The 18,663-nt window shown below is 45.7% G+C and overlaps 1 protein-coding gene and 1 long non-coding RNA gene across 2 annotated transcripts; both read left to right on the top strand.

Moving 5' to 3' along the window:
• The first annotated feature begins 1,540 nt into the window (after positions 1–1,540).
• LOC148394707 (janus kinase and microtubule-interacting protein 3-like) lies at positions 1,541–7,332 on the top strand. Its single transcript, XM_088383726.1, has 14 exons — positions 1,541–2,016; positions 2,275–2,468; positions 2,593–2,706; positions 2,938–4,216; positions 4,353–4,913; positions 5,138–5,200; positions 5,287–5,385; positions 5,471–5,568; positions 5,650–5,704; positions 5,825–5,890; positions 5,952–6,020; positions 6,097–6,174; positions 6,231–6,464; positions 6,544–7,332. Exons 5-14 carry the CDS (start codon positions 4,845–4,847, stop codon positions 6,850–6,852), a joined length of 1,140 nt encoding a protein of 379 aa, XP_088239852.1. The 5' UTR covers positions 1,541–2,016; positions 2,275–2,468; positions 2,593–2,706; positions 2,938–4,216; positions 4,353–4,844; the 3' UTR covers positions 6,853–7,332.
• A 220-nt stretch (positions 7,333–7,552) lies between these two features.
• On the top strand, positions 7,553–18,509 carry LOC148394706 (uncharacterized). The gene is made up of 10 exons (XR_015859897.1): positions 7,553–8,538; positions 8,716–8,762; positions 8,886–8,963; positions 10,808–10,973; positions 11,097–11,174; positions 12,739–12,909; positions 13,017–13,094; positions 14,943–15,031; positions 18,140–18,169; positions 18,360–18,509. It is a non-coding gene; the product is annotated as an uncharacterized LOC148394706 (long non-coding RNA).
• The last annotated feature ends 154 nt before the right edge of the window (positions 18,510–18,663 follow it).

Genomic DNA, 18,663 nt, shown 5'->3' with positions numbered 1-18,663 from the left:
CTCACCTGGAGGAGAAGAACACCCATGTGCGGAGGCTGTTCCTGGACTTCAGCTCAGCGTTTAACACCATCATCCCACAGCATCTGGTAGGAAAATTGGAACACCTGGGCTTCAACACCCCCCTTCGCAACTGGCTGCTAGACTTCCTCACCAACAGACCTCAGTCAGTCCGGGTCGGACAGAACACCTCTGATGTCATCACCCTCAGCACAGGCTCCCTTCAGGGCTGCGTCCTGAGCCCCCTGCTGTGCACCCTGATGACACACGACTGCGTCCTCAGGTTCACCACCAATCACATCGTGAAGTCAGCAGACGACACAACGGTGGTGGGGCTCATCAGAGACAACAACGACCTGGACTACAGAGAGGAGGTGGAGCAGCTGGTGGGCTGGTGCAGAGAAAACAGCCTGATCCTGAATGAGGAGAAGATGAAGGAGATCATCGTCGACTTCAGGAAAAAACAGCCTCACCACGCTCCACTGATCATCAACAGCTCAGCTGTGGAGGTGGTCAGCACCACCAAATTCCTGGGGGTCCACATCACAGAAGACCTCACCTGGACTATGAACACTACGGCACTGGTCAAGAGGGCACAGAAGCGCTTGTACTTCCTGCGGAGGATGAGGAGAGCCCACCTGCCCCCACCCATCATGAGGACGTTCTACAGGAGCACCATAGAGAGCATTCTGACAAGCTGTCTCTCTGTGTGGTGTGGAGGCTGCACCGCCTCCGATTGGAAGAACGTGAGGAGAGTGGTGAGGACAGCAGAGAGGATCATAGGGGCTCCTCTTCCCTCCATTCAGGACATTTCATCTCAGCGCTGCATGTCCCGTGCCCGTAACATCATCAATGACCCATCACACCCCCACCATGGACTGTTCTCCCTGCTGCCATCTGGGAAGAGGTTTGCAGCATCCGCTGCAGGTCCACCAGGTTCTGCAACAGCTTTTTCCCTGCTGTCATCAGACTGTTGAACACTAGAACTGTTGAGCTCTAAACTGAACTCTGCATCACACATTCACAGAACTGTACTTTATGACACTACGGACCTCTATCTTGCACTATCTCACACTACCAACTTTACTGAACTTGTATAAACCCTTTAAATAGAAGTTTAATACATGGTTTAGCATTCCTCTGCACACTCTTGAATACTGTTTTGCCTACTTGCACTATTGCATAATTATCACTGCTGCACTTTATACTTATTTTTAATATATATATATATATATATATATATATATATATATAGTATATATGTATATATATATATTTTCATAGGATATGTTACTTCTATTCAACTGCAATATCACTACTTTGTTGTAAGACGTATGCAACGGAATTTCGTTTTGTATGCACCATGTGCAGACAAGATGACAATAAAGTTTGTCTAAGTCTAAGTCATGTCAGGTCAGCTGTCTGGAGAGAGAGAGAAGTCAGGACCTGCGGGCGGAGCACCACCGTGCCACCGCCGCCATGACGGAACTCAAAAGCAAACTCCATGAGGAGAAGCAGAAAGAGTTAGCCATTACCAGGGAGACATTACTGCGGCTGCATGAAATGGAGCTGATGAGAGTGATCAAAATCAAAGATGGAGAGATCCAGCGACTGAATGCCTTGGTCCTCAGCCTGAGGGACGGCTCCATGGACAAGGTGATCCGCTCTATCCGTGTCTGACTATCCGCACGCCACGTCGGGCTTCGATGCGGCCGCTACCGTATTGTGTAGCTTGTCCCCAGTAAGCGTCGCGGCGCTCCGTTGCGGTCTCAACGGCCCGGTGTGGCGCAATGTCTGCTCAGGTGAGGAGGGGGGGCGCTTTGCTGGCGGAGGTGGAGGAGACGCGGCGGTGTCGGGAGACCGAGCGGTGTCGCCTCCACCAGGAGCGCGGAAGAAGCCCTGGCAGCGGCCCAGCAGGCCTGGCAGTCCCGAGCGGCCGAGCTCCGATCGGCTCATCACCAGCATCGGGAGGAGCTGAGCCGAACCAAGAGAGACTGCGAGAGGGAGATCCGCCGACTGGTAGGACTGATCAGATGCGCGGTGCGTGGCTATGTTCCCAATTTCGTTGTATACCTGCAGTGCAATGACACCTAAGGCATTCTATTCTATTCTATTTCACAAGAAGAAAATGTCCGGTTGCTCGCTTCGCTTTTGTCACAGCAAAGGTGTTCTAGTCGATTCAAGAAAAAAATTGGCCGGTTGCTCTCTTTGTTTTTGTCACAATTCTGGCAAATGAGTTTGCCCGCCTGCCTGAGCGCTCCCCGTTTGTACATCCAGACGGATGAGATCAAGCTGAAAGACAGAGCGGTTAGTGTTTTGGATGAAGCCCTGGGGCCGGCCACGTCCACCGCCTTCAGCTGCAGACTCAGGCTGCCGAGCAGCAGATCGCTGCCCTGAGGGATTCCCAAAGGGCGGGCCTAAACTACCCTGGAAGTGGGGTCAACGCCGCTACTAGCAATCCTCTTCATTGCGTAAGCCACCTCATCACACACTTGCAGTACGCATGACTTAGTTCGTTGCTGGAGGAAGGTAGCACAAAAACAGTTTTGAACTTTGAACGAGTGCTTGTGTGTGTGTGTTGCGGGGCGTTTTCAGTCTCAGGAGGATCGGGACACGCGACGGTTTCATCTGAAAATCGCTGAGCTCAGCGCAGTCATCAGGAAACTGGAGGATCGAAACGCCCTGCTTTCTGAAGAGCGCAATGAACTGGTAATTTATTGACGGCACGCTTGAAGGTTTGCGCTACGTTTGATGCGCGCCATCCAGCGAGGCACCCATTGCGCTTGCTTATTAGTTGAGCGGCGCGGCGAGTCGGTTGCCTGGTAGATGTCTTTTATTGGGAGCCAAAGCCACGATTCCGTTCAAACCGATGCAAAAGGAATGGATACGTTCTGGCCCGCGTGTTGTGCGTCTTTCACATCCCGCACTTCATGCTTGCAGCTAAAGCGACTGAGAGAAACAGAAAGCCAGTTTCTGCCACTCCTGTACAAAAACAAACGCCTGAGCAGGAAGAATGAAGAACTCTCGCTGGTGCTGTGTCGCCTTGAAAACAAAGTGCGCTTTGTCACCCAGGAGAACGAGGAGATGGCAAGCTTGGTAAGTCGACGCGGACAACGGCGGCGTGCCAACAGAGTCCACTGCATTTGTGTTCCACAGAGAAGGCCTAGTTCGCTCAATGACCTGGACCGCGGTTGCGGCCAGCAGGACGGTGAAATGGAGTTCCTTCAAGTTGTGGAGCAGCGGCACATCATCGACGACTTGTCCAAGGTCTTCAGGCAGGCGACTCGGTGCACGTACGGCAGCGCCGCGCTCGCTCGCTGTCGCCAGGAAACCTTTTCCGTCCAAAGCTTGGCCGGCGGCCGCCATCCAAAAAATTGGCCCCTTAAATTCCGACCTTTCAAGCAGGAGCATTGTGCGCACGCGTTTGAACACGCTTTAGACTTGTTTTGCCGTTTTCAGCAGCTCAAAGCTCCCGTTTTGTCAGCGCCTTTGCCACTCGCTGTGCGCTGAAAACGACGGACTTGCCCGGCTGCTCAGCCCGTCAACCATGAGCCGCGAGCGCGACGTCATTGTCCGTAGGCAGCTAGTGGCAAAATGCACCCTGTTAGAGTTGCGCTCGCTCCAACTTATTTTGCAAGAACCACACGGGAGACAAGTAAGTTCTTTTGGACACCTGCAGGTGGAGAGTCCATCCGTTGTACGAATGAAGTCTGACTCTCGGCTCCTGCACGAGCATTTTAATTAAGAGAAACAGGGTGGGTGTAAGAGTGGATTGAATAGAGGAAGCCCTTGACCTCTAGTCAAAACATAGCAAGGGGTGTTTTACGACTTTGTGTAGGAAGGGATAAGCGATAAGCGATAGGGATAAATAAGGGATAAATAATATTATTTATTACAGGTCGCAGTCAAAGTCAAAGCAACACAATGATACGATAAAGATAATCTGGAAAACCCTGACACACCCTGTAGTTGTCACTTTTGGAAAAGACGAGCGTCCCTCCAATCATCGCCGGTGACGTGTTTTTCAGGCTCTGGAGACAGGAGCTCATGTCAGAAATGTCATTGTGAGTCGCGTTTGTTTCTGCGCCGGAGCCGTTCGTTCCCTTTGCATCCAAAGAATCTCAAAGGCGGATTATTTGTGTCGACAGGAGAGAGATTTGCTGCTACGATACCGACGTCGAGAATCTCTGAGGAGGAACAAAGCGTGAGGTCCTGCAAGGTGAGTCTGTTTGTTTGCGGCTGCTTGGTGTTGCGCAAGATGAAATGGCCTTTTTCTCGCTATCGTTCCTCTCGTCGATTCATCGTGAGGTGTCGCTTCAGTTTGTTCAGAGAGATGTTTGCTTCCGCGCCCGCAGGTCATCGAAACATTTTACGGCTACGACGAAGACGTGTTGGTGGACTCGGACGGATCGTCCTTGTCTTTTCACACCGACAGAACCCCCGACACGGAACCCGAAGAGGTAGCCCGCCATTTCTGCCAGCGTATTGGCACCAAACATTCCTCTTCAGCCTGGAATCGGACTCGTCTTTGCGTCGCGGGTGCTTTGTCGCCGGTCTGACTGATTCTGGTACTAGTGCTGTGTTGCATTGGTGTGTGCATGAAGAGGCGGAGCTTCGCTACCGCCAGCTGACGCAAGAATATCAAGCGCTGCAACGAGCCTACGCTCTGCTAGCCCAGACCAGCGAAAGGGGACTACGACGCCGAGAAGGAGATCAAGGTGGCGCCCCTTCCCGCAACCCCCGGCCGGGTCGCAGCCTCCCCGTTCTCACCCAGCCTCGGGTGTTCTCTGGTCTGAAAGGAGGAGGAGGAGCCTCCCTCCTCCTCCTTTCAGACCAGAGAAAAGCTGATGGTAGAAATGGGTCACTATCAAAGCAGAGTAGCAGATCTGGAGTCAGCGCTGAAGCAACAAGGACAGGTAAGCTCATCAATGAGCACACCTTTTTCTCAGACAAAATAGCTACATTCTTCAGTCACTCATCCGTCTGGCATTACTGGACCAACCCCCCCCCCCCCCCCCCCCCCCCGAACGTGGCTGGGAAAATGCGGAGAAAAGCAAATGTCATTTTCCAGTCAACCAAAGAATTTGTGGATGAAAATGACACAACATTCCAAAGCTGTCCACGCGTTTGTCTCTTCTAGAATGTCAAGTGGGTGGAGGAGAAGCAGCTGCTGCGTCAGAGCAATCAGCAGTTGGCCGAAAAGGTGACGGAAAGAAAGGCGCTGGGCGGAGTCGCTTGGCGTCACACCTGTCGGGAAGCCCCGCAGATGAGGTCTGACTGTCTTTTCAGGTCAGGCGGATGGAGGCGGAAGAAGCGCGTCTGAAAGAGCACATCCAGGATATCCGAGACCAAAACGAACTGCTTGAGTTCCGCATCCTGGAGCTGGAGGTGGGAAGACTCGCACAAGCGTGTTGAGGCCAGAGATGTGACGGACGGACGGACGGACGGACGGATGCATGCCTCTGCCTTTCAGGAGAGGGAGTGGCGCTCCCCCGTCTTGAAGTTTCTGCAAGTCCGTTTCCCAGACGGCCTCAGCCCTTTGCAGATCTACTGCGAGGCCGAGGGCGTGAGCGTAGGTAAGGCGTCCCTCGCAACCCTAACCTTAACCCGAGGTCCCAGAACACCTTACATTGCTCCTTGCGCCTTTCCCCCGGACATCGTCATCAGTGATCTGATGAAGAAGCTGGACATCCTGGGCTATAACGCCGTAAGTGTATGTCGAACTCCTTATGTTCGCACTCCACGAGACTCGGCGGCTCAAATGTGACTTTTGGAAGGCTTTGCGCTGAAAGAAGCTTGTTGACGCTGTGCCTTTGGGCTCTTGCAGAATCTCACCAACGAGGAGCAGGTGGTCGTGATTCACGCCAGGACCCTTCTCACCCTAGCCGAGAAGGTAACGCGCACGTCCACGCACGCTCTCGCATTCTGCTTATGTGACAGCAGCCTTTCCTCAGTGGTTAGAATACATCAAAGTGACCAAGTCAGCACTTCAACAGAAGATGTTGGACATTGAAAGTGAGAAGGTGGACAGACACGCGACATCAGCCAAGGGGAACTCCGGCAATGTGCCCCAACAATTCTGACCTTGAGCTGTGCTAGGATATGTTCTGCAAGCAGAAGGGCTACCTGGATGAAGAGTTGGACTTCAGGAAGTGTTCCATGGACCAGGCTCATAAGGTAAGCCGCCCTCAAATCTCCCGCCGGACCACTGATGGACGAGGATTGCGGCCCAGAGGATCCTGGAGCTGGAGGCCATGTTGTACGAGGCGCTACCGCAGCGGGACTGCCCCGCCACGGACGGCGAAAAAGCCAGCCACGCTGGCGTGAATGACATGCTGACGGCGGATCAGAGAGAAGAGCTTAGGAGCGCCGTGGACCAATGGAAGCGAGCCCTGATGTGCGAGTTGAGGGAGCGCGACGCTTGCATCCTCCAAGAGAGAATGGATCTGCTGCACAGCGCGCAACAGGTAAGGGCCCAAAGCCAGCCCGGCACTTACTTGCACGCTTACTGGCTTTTGAATGCCACTTTCCATTTGTCCGTCCTAGAGGAACAAAGAGCTGAAAGAATTCATCGAAGCTCAGAAGAGACAAATCAAACAATTGGAGGAGAAGTTTCTGTTTCTCTTTCTATTCTTCTCCTTGGCCTTCATTCTGTGGCCCCAACACCAGCTGGTGAGTGAGCTCCAGCGGCACCGCACTCGACACCTCCGATACACTGCCAGCCGGTCTCAGACGTTGGCAGACGCTCCGATGCCAACGTATACCCCCCGCCACGGTGACAGAGGCACCGCGTCACACCGGCGCTCATCCAATCAGAAGGCAGGAAAAGCAAATTCACATGCAGGGCACTTTTGAACCAGAAGAGAGCGCCACAAAAAACGGTTGTTGCCCCAAACGCGCACTAAAAAGGGTCAGAATAACAAGAGTCCCACTGGCCAGCCGGGGCCACCCGTCCAGCTGTTTCTTCAGGGGGGAAAAAAATTGGAGTCACCGGTGAGTACATTTTGCATTTAGCTCTGCTTTTCTGCTTCTGTCTTCAAGTGTGTGGCATCCTGCGATCAAAGAGTCAGCCAACCCCAAAGCGGTTGACCTCAACGTCCCACCACCATGCCTACCAGAGCAGGTGACGTGATGCTTTGGACATCCTTCCGTCTCAGATGCCCAAAAGTACTCTTTGCCACATCTGCGGCAATACGGTGTCTTTTCAAAGGTGCAAATAAATCCAGCGTGGGCGGAACACGCACGTCTTCGGTTTTTCCCGCTTTGTTTGTGTGACAGCTGTTGTGAAAATTTTATACAAATAAAGTTGTATAGTACAGGTTTGGCCAAGCCGCAACTCCCGAACCGCATGCGTCTCTTTTATGTTCATATCAACATTTGTGTGTGTGTGTGTGTGTGGGGGGGGGGGGGGGGGGTTGTGCGTGTTGGCTTCACTTGAGTTCAATTTGGTATCTTGGTCAAAAGCGCATGTGGTGAAATTCCACAAAGTAGGATGGGCAAACACATTTCTTTAAACTATGAGTGTCAATTGGGCTCTCGAAATGGCAGGGAAAAGATGCACAGCAAAACGAAAATACGTAGATGAACACAGGACGTTTTAATCAGAGTGGGAAAGTTTCTATTTTTTGTTGAACGTGATGGCAAACCATTCTGCCTGATATGTCAGACCTCAGCGCATTTCAAAGATTCAAATCTTCAGCGCCATGCACTTCAGCTCACTCCATGCTAACATTGATCAGGCGTCGAACCCGCATCATCATGCTTAAGAGGTGGCCATGCTAACCAGTGCGCCATTATGTCAACGCATAATAACTAAGTCTACTGGTCAAAACAGCGGTTACTATATGACGTCGCTACGTCGTGGTCACGTGACGCAGACAAGACGTCAATGGACGTGGGCAGAGTTAACTTGTTTAAAAGGGAGTAGGCAGAAGAAATATTTAATTTATTTAAATCTATTTTGAGTGCACACCATTATGCCAATGCATAACAACTGTAAATCTACTAAACAAAACAGCGGTTGCTATATGACATCTGCCACGTCGTGGTCACGTGACATACGTGACGTCGATGGGCGTAACTTTCGCCGGAATTCAAATCCGCGGGGAGAGTTAACTTGTTTAAAAGAGAGTGGGCAGAAGAATTATTTAATTTATTTAAATCTATTTGGTGTGTGCGCCATTATGTCAATGCATAACAACTGTAAGTCTACTAAACCAAACAGCGGTTGCTATATGACGTCTGCCACGTCGTGGTCACGTGACGCGGACGTGACGTCGACGCCTACTTTACATCCCACCGATCACAGGACCCCTCGGCTGCATAACCGTGCCCCCTTCCCAACCAATCGGATTTGCTATACGCGAAAACGACGCCAATGGAAAGAGCTTCCGCCCAAATTTAAATCCGTGGGCGTGGCTCGCAGCAGGAAGTAGGAAAATGGCGGCGATGTTGACAAAGACACAGCGGATGGTAACATACGACTAACAAGAGAAATATTTTTATTTTCTGCTTGCAACTGGACCGTCCAGAGCGTACACGGTAAGTACAACTCATCGTTTTTAAAAAGAAGTACTTTTGTTGCCCTGAAAAGCGAGTGAGCGTGGCGTTTGTGGGGGACGTCGAATTTCGACGATTCTTTCTGGTCAACGGTTGTAAATGATTGTGTTGATTAAAAAAGAAAACTTGATGTAACTCTACTTTTAACTGCCGTTTCAGATAGATTTGGAATTGCATCACATCCAATTTTGCCTAGAGCGTACACGGTAAGTAACACTCGTTGTGTTTAAGGAGATTTACGTTTGTAATAGCAGAAGTGTAGCCGCGTTGCGTTGTACGTGTGAATGTTGGTCCGGGCGAAATGTTAATGTTTAATTTCATTCCTTTAGGTTCCACGGTGTTTGTTGGCTGCAAGTTTTCCACTGCAAGAAGAGGCTCATATCATTGACCAGGAGCGAGCTACAATGGTGAGTAGCCATAACATTTATGTTAAACACTTCCTATTTCATGTCTAACAGTACTTGATTTAACAAATAACCATAAATAAATACAGTGTGGGCACTGAAGTTAACATATGTGATTATACTGCCTAATCTGTCACCGAGTAGATTGTTGCAAAGTAATATAAGATCCAAAGTTGTAATTCAGAATAGTTTTCAAAAGAAGGCCATTAGAATTATATACAAGTCTGATTACCCTGAACAAGCTATTAATTAAATCACAAATTCTTCAATTCAAAGATTTGGTAGATTATCAGACAAATAATGTCTAACAGTAATTGATTTAACACATCACGATAAGTAGATTGAGTGTGGGCACTCTCAAGTTAACATATGTGATTATACTGCCTAATCTGTTACAGAGTATGTTGTTGCCAAGTAATGTAGAATAGATCCAAAGTAGTAATCCAGAATAGTTTTGAAGAGGCCATTAGAATGATAAACAAATCTGATTACCTTGAACATAATAACAAGCTAAGTGTTTAATATGTCCTATGAAGTCAAAATTGGGCACCATCATGTGGTGAAATTTGGAATTGCATCACATCCAATTTTGCCTGGGAACAAACAGATTACATAAATCTTAGTTTTGAATAAGCCACTCCTTCTCAAACAAGTAAACTCTGCCCATTTTGCGCAGTAGATGTTCTGTTAATATCTAGTATTTATACAAAGTCATAATTTAAATTGCTTTCAACCTTCATTCATCGGTTCAACCAACATTACTCGCTCTTATTACCAACTTGTATTGATTTAACTAAGCGTTTAATACTTCCTATCAGGTCTCAAATCGAGATTTGGCAAAATACAATTTCAGCAAATCCAATTTTGCCAGGGAACAAAAATAGATTAAATAAACTAAATAAGTCCTCTTCCCATTAAATAAATCAGAAAAGTCTGTCTTGTAACCAGTCCTCTTCAAACAAGTAAAGTCTGCCCATTTTGTGCCGTAGATTTTGTGTCTATGCCTAGTATTTAAACAAAATCATAATTTAAACGACTTCTTTCCTTCATTCACTTTGGAAATTTGGAATTGCAGCAAATCGAATTTTGGCAGGGAACAAAAATAGATCAATTAAACTAAATAAGTCTTCTTCCCATTAAATAAATTAAAAAAGTCTGTCTTGTAACCAGTCCTTTTCAAACAAGTAAAGTCTGCCCATTTTGTGCCGTCGATTTTGTGTTAATGCCTAGTATTTATACAAAATTTATACCAGCTCAGTGGCCTAGTGGTAGAGTGTCCGCCCTGAGACTGGAAGGTTGTGGGTTCAAACCCTGGCCGGGTCATACCAAAGACTATAAAAATGGGACCCATTGCCTCCCTGCTTGGCACTCAGCATTAAGGGTTGGAATTGGGGGGTTAGATCACCAAATGATTCCCGGGCGCGGCACCGCTGCTGCCCACTGCTCCCTTCGGGGATGGGTTAAATGCAGAGACAAATTTCACCGCACCCAGTTGTGTGTGTGACAATCATTGGGACTTCAAATCATAATTTAAAGGACTTCATTCCTTCATTCACTTTGGAAATTTGGAATTGCAGCACATCAAATTTTGCCTGGGAAGAAAAGTAGATTAAATAAATTTAATAAGTCTTACTACTTCCCATTAAATAAATTAAATACGTCTTACTTGTTCCCACTCCTTTTCAAAACAGTAGTTTAAAACGAGGGCCCTTCACTCAATCTTTAACCTCAACCCCGCACGTTGTGTTGTATCTGTGAATGTTGGTTGTGGCCAAATGATAGTTTTCTTTCATTCGTTTAGGTTCCAAGAAAACTTGATGTAACTCTACTTTTAACTGCCGTTTCAGATAAGCGGGTATTACGTCGCAGTCATGTGCCGCGGATATGACGTAATTGCCCGAACCTCCGATTCAAATCTGTTGGCGCGATGGCCGTGAGCCACTGAGCAGCGACGATTATCAACAGAAATATCTTTATTTTCTGCTTGCAACTGGACCGTCTAGAGCGTACACGGTAAGTAACACTCATTGTGTTTAAGGAGATTTACGTTTGTAATAGCAGAAGTGTAGCCGCGTTGCGTTGTACGTGTGAAAATTGGTCGAGGCGAAATGTTAATGTTTAATTTCATTCCTTTAGGTTCCACGGTGTTTGTTGGCTGCAAGTTTTCCACTGCAAGAAGAGGCTCGTATCATTGACCAGGAGCGAGCTACAATGGTGAGTAGCCATAACATTTATGTTAAACACTTCCTATTTCATGTCTAACAGTACTTGATTTAACAAATAACCATAAATAAATACAGTGTGGGCACTGAAGTTAACATATGTGATTATACTGCCTAATCTGTCACGGAGTAGATTGTTGCAAAGTAATATAAGATCCAAAGTTGTAATTCAGAATAGTTTTCAAAAGAAGGCCATTAGAATTATATACAAGTCTGATTACCCTGAACAAGCTATTAATTAAATCACAAATTCTTCAATTCAAAGATTTGGTAGATTATCAGACAAATAATGTCTAACAGTAATTGATTTAACACATCACGATAAGTAGATTGAGTGTGGGCACTCTCAAGTTAACATATGTGATTATACTGCCTAATCTGTTACAGAGTATGTTGTTGCCAAGTAATGTAGAATAGATCCAAAGTAGTAATCCAGAATAGTTTTGAAGAGGCCATTAGAATAATAAACAAATCTGATTACCTTGAACATAATAACAAGCTAAGTGTTTAATATGTCCTATGAAGTCAAAATTGGGCACCATCATGTGGTGAAATTTGGAATTGCATCACATCCAATTTTGCCTGGGAACAAACAGATTAAATAAATCTTAGTTTTGAATAAGCCACTCCTTCTCAAACAAGTAAACTCTGCCCATTTCGCGCAGTAGATGTTCTGTTAATATCTAGTATTTATACAAAGTCATAATTTAAATTGCTTTCAACCTTCATTCATCGGTTCAACCAACATTACTCGCTCTTATTACCAACTTGTATTGATTTAACTAAGCGTTTAATACTTCCTATCAGGTCTCAAGGCAAGATTTGGCAAAATACAATTTCAGCAAATCCAATTTTGCCAGGGAACAAAAATAGATTAAATAAACTAAATAAGTCTTCTTCCCATTAAATAAATCAGAAAAGTCTGTCTTGTAACCAGTCCTCTTCAAACAAGTAAAGTCTGCCCATTTTGTGCCGTAGATTTTGTGTCTATGCCTAGTATTTAAACAAAATCATAATTTAAACGACTTCTTTCCTTCATTCACTTTGGAAATTTGGAATTGCAGCAAATCGAATTTTGCCAGGGAACAAAAATAGATCAATTAAACTAAATAAGTCTTCTTCCCATTAAATAAATTAAAAAAGTCTGTCTTGTAACCAGTCCTTTTCAAACAAGTAAAGTCTGCCCATTTTGTGCCGTCGATTTTGTGTTAATGCCTAGTATTTATACAAAATCATAATTTAAAGGACTTCATTCCTTCATTCACTTTGGAAATTTGGAATTGCAGCACATCAAATTTTGCCTGGGAAGAAAAGTAGATTAAATAAATTTAATAAGTCTTACTACTTCCCATTAAATAAATTAAATACGTCTTACTTGTTCCCACTCCTTTTCAAAACAGTAGTTTAAAACGAGGGCCCTTCACTCAATCTTTAACCTCAACCCCGCACGTTGTGTTGTATCTGTGAATGTTGGTTGTGGCCAAATGATAGTTTTCTTTCATTCGTTTAGGTTCCAAGAAAACTTGATGTAACTCTACTTTTAACTGCCGTTTCAGATAAGCGGGTATTACGTCGCAGTCATGTGCCGCGGATATGACGTAATTGCCCGAACCTCCGCCAAAATTCAAATCTGTTGGCGCGATGGCCGTGAGCCACTGAGCAGCGACGATTATCAACGGAAATATCTTTATTTTCTGCTTGCAACTGGACCGTCTAGAGCGTACACGGTAAGTAACACTCATTGTGTTTAAGGAGATTTACGTTTGTAATAGCAGAAGTGTACGTGTGAAAATTGGTCGAGGCGAAATGTTAATGTTTAATTTCATTCCTTTAGGTTCCACGGTGTTTGTTGGCTGCAAGTTTTCCACTGCAAGAAGAGGCTCGTATCATTGACCAGGAGCGAGCTACAATGGTGAGTAGCCATAACATTTATGTTAAACACTTCCTATTTCATGTCTAACAGTACTTGATTTAACAAATAACCATAAATAAATACAGTGTGGGCACTGAAGTTAACATATGTGATTATACTGCCTAATCTGTCACCGAGTAGATTGTTGCAAAGTAATATAAGATCCAAAGTTGTAATTCAGAATAGTTTTCAAAAGAAGGCCATTAGAATTATATACAAGTCTGATTACCCTGAACAAGCTATTAATTAAATCACAAATTCTTCAATTCAAAGGTTTGGTAGATTATCAGACAAATAATGTCTAACAGTAATTGATTTAACACATCACGATAAGTAGATTGAGTGTGGGCACTCTCAAGTTAACATATATGATTATACTGCCTAATCTGTTACAGAGTATGTTGTTGCCAAGTAATGTAGAATAGATCCAAAGTAGTAATCCAGAATAGTTTTGAAGAGGCCATTAGAATAATAAACAAATCTGATTACCTTGAACATAATAACAAGCTAAGTGTTTAATATGTCCTATGAAGTCAAAATTGGGCACCATCATGTGGTGAAATTTGGAATTGCATCACATCCAATTTTGCCTGGGAACAAACAGATTAAATAAATCTTAGTTTTGAATAAGCCACTCCTTCTCAAACAAGTAAACTCTGCCCATTTCGCGCAGTAGATGTTCTGTTAATATCTAGTATTTATACAAAGTCATAATTTAAATTGCTTTCAACCTTCATTCATCGGTTCAACCAACATTACTCGCTCTTATTACCAACTTGTATTGATTTAACTAAGCGTTTAATACTTCCTATCAGGTCTCAAGGCAAGATTTGGCAAAATACAATTTCAGCAAATCCAATTTTGCCAGGGAACAAAAATAGATTAAATAAACTAAATAAGTCTTCTTCCCATTAAATAAATCAGAAAAGTCTGTCTTGTAACCAGTCCTCTTCAAACAAGTAAAGTCTGCCCATTTTGTGCCGTAGATTTTGTGTCTGCCTAGTATTTAAACAAAATCATAATTTAAACGACTTCTTTCCTTCATTCACTTTGGAAATTTGGAATTGCAGCAAATCGAATTTTGCCAGGGAACAAAAATAGATCAATTAAACTAAATAAGTCTTCTTCCCATTAAATAAATTAAAAAAGTCTGTCTTGTAACCAGTCCTTTTCAAACAAGTAAAGTCTGCCCATTTTGTGCCGTCGATTTTGTGTTAATGCCTAGTATTTATACAAAATCATAATTTAAAGGACTTCATTCCTTCATTCACTTTGGAAATTTGGAATTGCAGCACATCAAATTTTGCCTGGGAAGAAAAGTAGATTAAATAAATTTAATAAGTCTTACTACTTCCCATTAAATAAATTAAATACGTCTTACTTGTTCCCACTCCTTTTCAAAAAAGTAGTTTAAAACGAGGTCCCTTCACTCAACCTTTAACCCTATTTATTCACCTTCTAGGCTAAGTGTTAAAGGCTAAGTGTTAAAGGCTAAGTGTTAAAGGCTAAGTGTTAAAGGCTAAGTGTTAGAGGCTAAGTGCCAGAGGCTAGGCGCCAGAGGCGAGTTTTTGTGGGCTGAAGTTTTAGTGGGGTTAGTGTGAATACAATCCAAAAGAATACAACAGAATACAATACAATAGAATATAATACATAGATTAAATTCAATAGCTCTTACTACTTCCCATTAAATAAATTAAATACGTCTTACTTGTTCCCAATCCTTTTCAAAAAAGTAGTTTAAAACGAGGGCCCTTCACTCAACCTTTAACCTCAACCCCGCACGTCACATTGTGTTGTATCTGTGAATGTTGGTTGTGGCCAAATGATAGTTTTCTTTCATTCGTTTAGGTTCCACGGTGTTTGTTGGCTATGTTTTCCACTGTCAGAAGGATGAAAATACAAAGTACAACGCTTGGACGTGGGCGAAGACGTCACCGGTGAGTCCTTCCTTCCTATTTATTTACCTTCTAGATGCTAGAGGCTAAGTGTTAGAGGCTAAGTGTTAGAGGCTAAGTGTTAAAGGCAACACAATACGAACAACACAACACAATACGAACAACTCAACACAATATGAACAACACAATATGAACAACACAACACAATACGAACAACACAACACAATACGAACAACACAACACAATACGAACAACACAACACATTACGAACAACACAACACAATACGAACAACACAACTATACTGCACTGAACAACACGATACCGCACTGAGAAACACGATACCGCACTGAACAACACGATACCGCACTGAACAACACCATGCCGCACTGAACACCATGCCACACTGAACAACACCATCCCGCACTGAACAACACCATGCCGCACTAAACAACACCATGCCGCACTGAACAACACCATGCCTCACTGAACGACACCATGCCGCACTGAACAACACCATGCCGCACTGAACAACACCATGCCGCACTGAACAACACCATCCCGCACTGAACAACACCACCCCGCACTGAACAACACGATGCTGCACTGAACAACATTATGCTGCACTGAACAACACGATCCTGCATTGAACAACATTATGCCGCACTGAACAACATTATGCCGCACTGAACAACACCATGCCGCACTGAACAACACCATGCCGCACTGAACAACACCATGCCGCACTGAACAACATTATAACGCACTGAACAACACCATCCCGCACTGAACAACACCATGCCGCACTAAACAACATTATGCCGCACTGAACAACATTATGCCGAAATGAACAACACCATGCCGCACTGAACAACACCATGCCGCACTGAACAACACCATGCCGCACTGAACAACACCATGCCGCACTGAACAACACCATGCCGCAATGAACAACACCATCCCGCACTGAACAACATTATGCCGCACTGAACAACATTATGCCGCACTGAACAACATTATGCCGCACTGAACAACACCATGCCGCACTGAACAACACCATGCCGCACTGAACAACACCATGCCGCACTGAACAACACCATGCCGCAATGAACAACACGATCCCGCATTGAACAACACCATGCCGCACTGAACAACACCATCCTGCACTGAACAACACCATCCCGCACTGAACAACACCATGCCGCACTGAACAACACGATCCCGCATTGAACAACACCATCCCGCACTGAACAACACCATGCCGCACTGAACAACACCATTCCGCACTGAACAACACCATGCCGCACTGAACAACACCATGCCGCACTGAACAACACCATGCCGCACTGAACAACACCATGCCGCACTGAACAACACCATGCCGCACTGAACAACACCATGCCGCACTGAACAACACCATGCCGCATTGAACAACACCATGCCGCACTGAACAACACCATCCTGCACTGAACAACACCATCCCGCACTAAACAACACCATGCCGCACTGAACAACATTATGGCGCACTGGACAACATTATGCCGCACTGAACAACACCATGCCGCACTGAACAACACCATGCCGCACTGAACAACACCATGCCGCACTGAACAACACCATGCCGCACTGAACAACATTATGCCGCACTGAACAACACCATGCCGCACTGAACAACACCATGCCGCACTGAACAACACGATCCCGCATTGAACAACAGCATCCTGCACTGAACAACACCATGCCGCACTGAACAACACCATGCCGCACTGAACACCATTCCGCACTGAACAACACCATGCCGCACTGAACAACACCATCCTGCACTGAACAACACCATCCCGCACTGAACAACACCATGCCGCATTGAACAACACCATGCCGCACTGAACAACACCATCCTGCACTGAACAACACCATGCCGCACTGAACAACACCATGCCGCACTGAACAACATTATGCCGCACTGAACAACATTATGCCGCACTAAACAACATTATGTCGCACTGAACAACACCATGCCGCACTGAACAACACCATGCTGCACTGAACAACATTATGCCGCACTGAACAACACGATCCCGCATTGAACAACACCATCCCGCACTGAACAACACCATGCCGCATTGAACAACACCATGCCGCACTGAACAACACCATGCTGCACTGAACAACATTATGCTGCACTGAACAACACGATCCTGCATTGAACAACACCATGACGCATTGAACAACACCATGCCGCACTGAACAACACCATCCCGCACTGAACAACACCACCCCGCACTGAACAACACGATCCCGCATTGAACAACACCATCCCGGACTGAACAACACCATGCCGCACTGAACAACACCATGCCGCACTGAACAACACCATGCCGCACTGAACAACACCATGCCGCACTGAACAACACCATGCCGCACTGAACAACACCATGCCGCATTGAACAACATTATGCCGCACTGAACAACACCATGCCGCACTGAACAACACCATCCCGCACTGAACAACACCATGCCGCATTGAACAACACCATGCCGCACTGAACAACACCATCCTGCACTGAACAACACCATCCCGCACTGAACAACACCATACCGCACTGAACAACACCATCCTGCACTGAACAACACCATGCCGCATTGAACAACACCATGCCGCACTGAACAACACCATGCCGCACTGAACAACACCATGCCGCACTGAACAACATTATGCCGCACTGAACAACATTATGCCGCACTGAACAACACCATGCCGCACTGAACAACATTATGCCGCACTGAACAACATTATGCCGCACTGAACAACACCATGCCGCACTGAACAACACCATGCCGCACTGAACAACACCATGCCGCACTGAACAACACGACGTCGCACTGAACAACACGACGCCGCACAGAACAACACGACGCCGCACAGAATAACACAATACCGCACAGAACAACACAATACCGCACAAACAGTTTTAGATAATATTACGTCGCAGTCATGTGACGCGGACATGACGTCAATAGGCGGAACTCACGGCAAAATTATAATCCGTGGGCGTGGCTTGCAACAGGAAGTAGGAAAGCGGCAATTCTGGCAAACAAGACACAGCGGTTAGTAACACGATGACTAACAAGGCAAATATTTTTGTTTTCAGCTTGCAACTTGACCGTCTAGAGCGTACAAGGTAATTACAACTGGTTTTTTTTAGCCCTGAAAAGCGAGGGAGTGTGGCGTTTGGGAGGAATGTCGAACTCGGCGTCTGCTTCCAGCCACAGACGCCAAATTTCGACGATTATTTCGACTGGTCAACGGTTGTAAATTATTGCGTTGACTAAAAACTTTATTTAACTCTACTCTTAACTTTGCCGTTTCAGATATGCGGGTATTACACCGCGGAAATGACGTCAATAGGCTGAACTCTCGCCAAAATTCAAATCTGTGGGCGCAATGGCCTTGAGCGAGACACCGGATACAAACACGACGATTATCAACAGAAATATCTTTATTTTCTGCTTGCCAGTGGACCGTCTAGAGCGTACACGGTAAGTACAACTCATTGTGTTTAAAAAGATTTACGTTTGTGTAGTTTGCGTTGCGTTGTATCTGTGAATGTTGGTTGAGGCTAAATGTTAATGTTTAATTTCATTCCTTTAGGTTCCACGGTGTTTGTTGGCTGTA

This window comes from Syngnathus floridae, chromosome 8, assembly GCF_059516105.1.
Source record: "Syngnathus floridae isolate MCC-2025c chromosome 8, RoL_Sflo_1.0, whole genome shotgun sequence".
Lineage (NCBI taxonomy): Eukaryota > Metazoa > Chordata > Actinopteri > Syngnathiformes > Syngnathidae > Syngnathus > Syngnathus floridae.
Note: the sequence above shows the minus strand (reverse complement) of the source record. Positions and strands in the feature narration are given on the sequence as shown.

Coding starts and splice junctions, on each gene's coding strand:
- LOC148394707 (XM_088383726.1), top strand. CDS start 4,845: ATGGTAGAAATGGGTCACTATCAAAGCAGAGTAGCAGATCTGGAGTCA. Junction 5,201..5,286: donor ATCAGCAGTTGGCCGAAAAG/GTGACGGAAAGA, acceptor CTGTCTTTTCAG/GTCAGGCGGATGGAGGCGGA. Junction 6,021..6,096: donor TGGACATTGAAAGTGAGAAG/GTGGACAGACAC, acceptor GAGCTGTGCTAG/GATATGTTCTGCAAGCAGAA.